Source organism: Cololabis saira, chromosome 9, assembly GCF_033807715.1.
Source record: "Cololabis saira isolate AMF1-May2022 chromosome 9, fColSai1.1, whole genome shotgun sequence".
NCBI lineage: Eukaryota > Metazoa > Chordata > Actinopteri > Beloniformes > Belonidae > Cololabis > Cololabis saira.
In genome coordinates this window covers 22,109,589-22,116,452 of record NC_084595.1, presented here as the reverse complement: position 1 = coordinate 22,116,452, position 6,864 = coordinate 22,109,589, and the positions used below count along the sequence as shown (strand labels likewise).

The window sequence follows — 6,864 nt, the reverse complement described above, 5'->3', positions numbered from 1 at the left end:
CACACGCGTTTACGCAAAGCCGCAGGCGAGTGTGAGAGCATCAGGGTGATGCAGGCAGCGCCATGAAGGACGGAGGCTGGCGGCGGCTGCAGCGGGACTGAAGCTGCTCCCGTCACTCCACCATGATCTCCGCATCGCACCGACTCACTGGCGGACCGGTAAGGCCTTTCCCCTTAAATCAAATGCCCAAACTTATCGGAACTCATTTTTCCGTATGGCATCTGCTTCGTGCGTTTTTTGTTTTTTTTTTCTTGTATTTTTTTTCCACTGCAAATGATGTCATTCCGCCTCAAATGCATCGGTGTCAGTCAGAAAGCCCGAAGGGCCGTCCGCCCGTGCCGCAGCACCAAAATAAAGAGAGAGGCGCACGGAGCAAGTATTTGGTAATGTTTCAAGGCTGGTGCGTTTTACGGGCCCAGAGAGGTCGTCTCCCCCCCTAAAACAGGCTATTAGATTTGTCATTGTCTAGAAAACCTCGCAAAAGGAAGGGATACAGTTTGCCAAGTTTTAATAGTGATATATAAATGAGCAGTTACTGAGTTGATTTGACTGCCGTAGCCTCACTGCAAAAAAAAAAAAAAAAAAAAATACAGTATGTGAGTCTTTTATCTGATGGGCTTTTTTAATCCGTTTATTAAGAATCGTAACTGTCTTGTCACAGACAGATATCAAAGCTGGAATGTAGTAATTTTCCTGATCAGACTGAGGTTTCGCTTACGATGAGCAACTGCAGGACTGCTTAATGGTTTCCTTGCTGTGTGCTGTAGCCATGGAGACAGTAAGTGGCATGTGGTTTTATACTGCTAAAAAGTGGGTTCTCCCCCTTTGAAAAGGAGCCTGCATTGGACCACATGCAGGAATGAATACACTTACTGAGCCAAAATGTCCAGATCTGCGTTGTTTCTACCATGTACCACTTAGTTAATGGTGTTTATTACTGAAATTAATTCCTAAATTCTATTTATCTCATGTGCATTTTATTATCGGAGCATTCGGGACTAACTGTTGCAGCTCTCATTCTTATGCAAAAGGACTAATCTTTGAATAGATATTTTGATTAAATCACTTGATTCTTTCAAGGGAACTGATATCTGTTGTTCATATGTGTGAACATAAAAGTTAGGTCACTGCCTGAAACAAGTAGATAGTGATAGTGAACTATTCACTTTAAGTTTTTATATTGCATGATAAAATTACTCATCCCCAAGCTGACAAACAGGAGACAGAGATTTAAATAAAGTTTGTTTTAAGAAACGCCTTTTTTCTTTAGCATTTTATTTTTTCATATTCATCTCTAACAATGGTCCAGTGTTTGTTTAGTTTGGTGTCTTAATATAATGAGGACATTTACCAATCAGAACATTTCCAACTTTTTTACAGTGGACGATGAGCATCAATAGTCCTATACCAGGTTTTGTAAAGAATCGCAGACCTTTACTTGTTAAGTAAAAAGCCAAATTGATATCTGGAATATTTCAGTGTGCATGAACCTCACTGAGAGCTTCATGCATTTGATAAAAAAAAGAAACAGAATTAATTATTGTCAGTAAAGTAAGACGACGAACCACATAAAGTTGATCAACCTAAATTTACATTACATGTATGTGCTATCTATTTGGAAGGTTTTTGTTTCAATTTTTATACAAATAAAAAACAGCAAAGTCTTGATGGAGCAGAATATGATGCAGCTTTAGCTTTTTTTCCTCTTTTGGACGGCAGGAAACTACATATATTGGTGCCCCACAATAACCAGCGAATAGCAGTGTAGGTTTGTGTGTCGAAGTGGGCCGTGAGCAGACGTGATATTTAGGTGTGCTGTGGAGACATGATGGGGAGATGGCTGGTCAGTCCTCTCTCGTTGTGATGAACAGATGGTAACTCAGGGCTTGCTTGTGGGTGAGTGCCAACAAGAAAGACCAAGTGTTGAAGAGACACATAGAAATTCATTGTTGGAACATTTTGTCCATGTTGTTTGTTAACATAAAAAATGTCCCAGTATTCCTAAATAAGAACTGAACAAAATCATTTTAATAATTTATTTACTATATTTTATTTTAGCTTAGTTACTTACTGTAATGGCAACCCAAGATATGCTGCGGTAATCACATGCAATTCCATAAAATTACATTGATAAAATTGTTATCATTATTCATGAATAATGTGTTGAAATATTTAATGTTTTTGTTAACAACCGATGCATATACAGGTATACTGTATATGCAACGTACTTTTTGTATGTTCTGAAAGTACATTTAACTATATTTTCTCCCTCTTGTCCACAGGCTGTGTTGATCTTGGATCACACTAACTGGAGAGCATTGGAGTTCTTTTAAGATGACACGCACGCATCCCCCTGATATACTGGCATCAACTCTGTATCAGGATATTGCACTAAACCCTATCACTGACCACTCAATTTCTCTCAATTCCTCCAAGAAATGTGACTTGACAATGATTGATAAGTCAGAGATCATCAACAAAAGACACTGCCGTAGTTTTGACTTTATTGAGTCGCTGGATGATCCACAGTCCTTCTCTTCCTCAATGCAGTACCCTTACAAGAGGTCTGAGCATCAGACATTAAACAAAGATCTATGGAATGGACTTGATCAGCCGGGACATCTTCGCTTTTCATCTCCTGATCTTTTCAACACCAAACAGTTCCAGCAGCATAATAACCAAGACAAAACCAGCTATCTGACATGGTCAGATTCCAAAAAGAGATCGAGATCTAAAAGCGCTCCGAGAATCAAAGCAACCCTCACACCTGTGCCCATCTCTGTGTCTCCACCGGGGGCAAGGAAGGGGAGGGATGGACCTCAGGCTACACCAGATACTTTGAGGACCGCTGAAACGCAACGAGAACACTCAAGCAGGGCTTTTTTGAATGAGGTGCACCCTATCAAACTGCAACCTCACTCTCCTCTGTATGTCTCAGACTGTTTTGAAGAGGCTAAACCAGATAAACCCACCACAACACCTCATGTTAGGTGCCGTGTGGACATTAAGCCTGATGCTGCTGTGCTGCAGCACACATCAAGGCAGGTTCCTTATGCACAGTCTGAGCATCATTGGCAAAGGTACTCACAGGCCAGTAGCAGGAGTGGCTTGTATGTACCACGACATGTTGTCTCCTCACCAACGCCCACTCCAAGCGAATGCTACAGTGGAGATTTTAAACAAGGATATCACTATGCCACCAGCATGTCTCCCATCTCTTACCAGCATGTAGATATGCACAGGATGTCTTCACCAACAGCACCATATCTGAGTCAAGAACAAAGAGCTTACTCAAATCCAAACATACCTACCAAGTTTTTCTACACAGAGGATGCTGTTCGGTATCCAGTCCATCCCTACTCAAGAACATACTTTCAAGATGATCGTTCCAGTCTAACCAGCCTTGGTAGTACAATGCTTGGTAGCACAATGACTGGTCCATATGATACCAGGACTCGATTGGTACACACACTTCCTGTGAGGTCGTATTACACAGACGGCTTTAGCAACAGAGAGACAGCACATTCTGCATATAGCAGGCCTTACCCAACAAGTGAGGCTGGATCATACTTTTCTCAAAATCCATTGTCTAGACCTTACTGTGGGGAGGACAGTCAGTTCAATCCCTACCATGGGAGTAACCCGAGGTTGTTTTATTCCAAACCAATCAGTTCTCCTGAGGAACAGTTCTTTCCATCAAGGCCATATCATACAGAGGGTCATCGACGCCCTCGAATGTCCCAGGCCTTTTCAGATGACTGGTATCGTTCAAGTATATCTGGGTATTCAAACCAGTCCTCATATTCCACCCCCCCAAGAGTCAGGCAAGACCTTAGTATACCCCCATGGTTTACAAACAGCTGTGGAGAGACAAGCCGTCTAGGAGCATACGTCAAAAACCACTCCCAATCTTGGGACAATATTCTGTATCCACGACATGAGACGGAGCAATCTGTGCCCCGTGGACGAAGCTATGAGAACCTGTTTTACCAAGCAAGGCATGGGGCATCATCTGATGCTACATCTAAACCTGTCATACTTAACCTTTCAAGTTCACCGAGACGCTATGCTGCTCTGTCTCTATCAGAAAACTCCTTGGAGAAAGGTTCAAGCAATCCTTGGAAGAACTCCAAGAGTGGACATTGGTTTGTTACACCCGAGATCACCATAACGGACAATGACATATGTGCAGATAACAGCAGGCGACAAGATGCCCATTCTGTTGGCTGGAATACATTGGACAATAAGAAAACACCATCTGTAAGGGTAGTGCATCACCAGCAGTCCTCTAATGCAGCAGACACTTCCAAAGAAAGGAAACACAATAACTTCTCCCTCCAACAAAGTCTAGAACAACTCGATGAGCTCTTGGCAGATTTGGTTGTTGACTACAAACCACCAACCAGCAGGAAGTCAAGTGAAAACCTTCTGGACCAGTTAAAACATCTCATCACTGAAGATGATGACAGAAACAAAGAATCTTCTGGACTCGAAAACTTAGGTTCTCTAAACACACAACTTCCATCTTCTAAATCCAGCCCAGACACAATCAAGGACCCTGATAGTGGCTGTGATGCTTTACAAAGGAGTGCAGAAGAATGTTCTCCAGACCACAGCACAGATGAGGATGACACTATGGTGTGTGCCAATAAGAAGTGCAACCGGAGTGAAAGCATGTTCAATGCTTGCTTGTACTTCAAATCATGTCACAGTTGCTACACATTCTACTGCTCACGAAATTGTCGCAGGGATGACTGGGAGACACATAAGGAGACATGCCTGTATGGTCGTGTTAGCAGTGTGTGTCGGCACACTCTTAAGTTTTGCAGAGAGAATTTAGATATCCACAAAGCTTTCTCACGCATTGCTAAAGCTGGCTACCTCTCCAGAGGGAGAGGTGTTCTCTTTCTTGGTTTTGCTAACCCAGAGACAGCTGATCACTTTCTGCAAGTGGGTCTCGAAAGCCTCCTCATTTCTCCCACATACTTGTCTCTTAGAGAGCTGGATGGCTTCAAGGACAACCTGGGGGAATACTGCAAGGAACTTCAGCAAGCGGGAAATGAGTACGACCCCAATGAATGTTTCCTTCTGAATGTATCCGTGGCTGTTGGTGAACTAGTGCCTAACAGACCTTCACCAAGGGTCCAAACACCAACAGTTCGAAAATATGCAAAGGTGTCCTTGGCCTCTTCAAGTCCTGACAAAAAAGTGCTCAAGAAGGATAGTGAAATGGAAACTCTTATCCTCACTCCACCTCCAGGCACACCAGACATTGACAAGGAAGGAGAGGAGGGACGCAAAGCCAGAGAGGTGTGCTTTGTCAATATCCAGCGTGAGCTCAGAACCAGGGGAGTCTTCCTTCGTCACGAGTACCCCAAAATCTATAATCAGCTGTGTGAGTTTGTGGAGAGAAACAAACGGTTCACTCCCACTACGATTTACCCGATAGATCGGAGAACAGGAAAACAGTTTATGTGCATGATCATGGCTGCGTCTGAGCCAAGAACACTAGACTGGTTGGGTACACCTCATCTCTTGGATGATATTATATAACACACCCCAAATAAAAATGATAATGATGTCAGCAACACTAAATGTACTTATTGTAAATACATGATGTGATTTAGCTAACTGAACACTAATTTATTAATGTCTTTATATATTTGAGTAATCTATCTCTTTGGCTCCTTACTTTCCCTAGTTCTGTCTGTATCAACACAAACACACACAACGTCCACACGTACACACACACTGACTGTATACATGCACTTTTGAGAGTTTACCTGTATTTTATGGCTTGTTCTGATCCTGTTGCACTCAGAAATGCATTGCCTGCATGTAGACAAGGCTCAATCTCAGCTATCTAGGTGTGTAAGATGTACAAAGACAAAATGAAGCACACAATATTCAGGAAGTTTAATTGTCTTCACATAATTTTTAACACATCTAGATCCCATGTTGTAAAAGTAATCTAATTTTGATTTTCTCCATAACATGTTATATCATAAATCTACATTGGACCATATTGCCATTGATTGTGGTAACACGATTAAATGATAATAATTAAGTATTATTTCCTTGGTAAGCTGTAGTTGTATGGATTTCTGATTATTAAGTTAGTTCTTCATTCACAGAGAGGTACAATCAAATTATCTATTTCTTTCCCCACTTTTTATGGGTTTAGTTGCTGCTTATCTCATTGTGTGAAAAAGCTTGATGTCATTTCTTGCATAAATTGCTTTGTTTGAAAGTGGCCTTCATTTGAAAACAAACAAATGCATTTGACACAAAGCAATGTATGGGGTTAGCTATTTTTAAAGGCTTGAAAATTCTAGATATAGTTTGTTTGAACTACCATTGTAAATAGATAATTATTTTGCTCAAAGCACGTTATTTATATTCAAGTATTTTATTATTGATATTGCTTATAAGTAAATTTATTATGTTAATAAGATACCATTTGATGCTTAGTAATGTATAAGGTATATTATATAGTATATATTAAGTATTAGATCATTTGAAAATCATTACCTAGAGACCTTATTGAAAATGATACCACACTATGTTCTTAATTAAAACATATGCAATAAAAGAGCAACCTTAATATCTATATTGTAAAATCTTATTTTCTTAAATATAAAGAATAATACCTTTGAATTCAGAACAACAATGACTCTGTTTGCACTGACACATAAATGATTAAACAAGAATGCTCCTAACTTACAGTATCTGCAGCACTGAACTCGGACATGCCTGCTTTGATTGCCATAATTCACTAATCTAAGGTTGCTCTTTTGCTTGATTGTGTATCTTTGTGCAAGACATTCTATTTTGTGATGTTTATAATCTATATATAAATATATA

General features: G+C 40.5%; 1 protein-coding gene across 1 annotated transcript; it reads left to right on the top strand.

Moving 5' to 3' along the window:
• Positions 1 to 6,864, top strand: unm_hu7912 (un-named hu7912). The gene is made up of 2 exons (XM_061730787.1): positions 1 to 158; positions 2,283 to 6,864. Exon 2 carries the CDS (start codon positions 2,335 to 2,337, stop codon positions 5,551 to 5,553), a length of 3,219 nt encoding a protein of 1,072 aa, XP_061586771.1. The 5' UTR covers positions 1 to 158; positions 2,283 to 2,334; the 3' UTR covers positions 5,554 to 6,864.

Excerpts from the sequence above, each read along its gene's own strand:
- unm_hu7912 (XM_061730787.1), top strand. The coding sequence starts at position 2,335 with ATGACACGCACGCATCCCCCTGATATACTGGCATCAACTCTGTATCAG.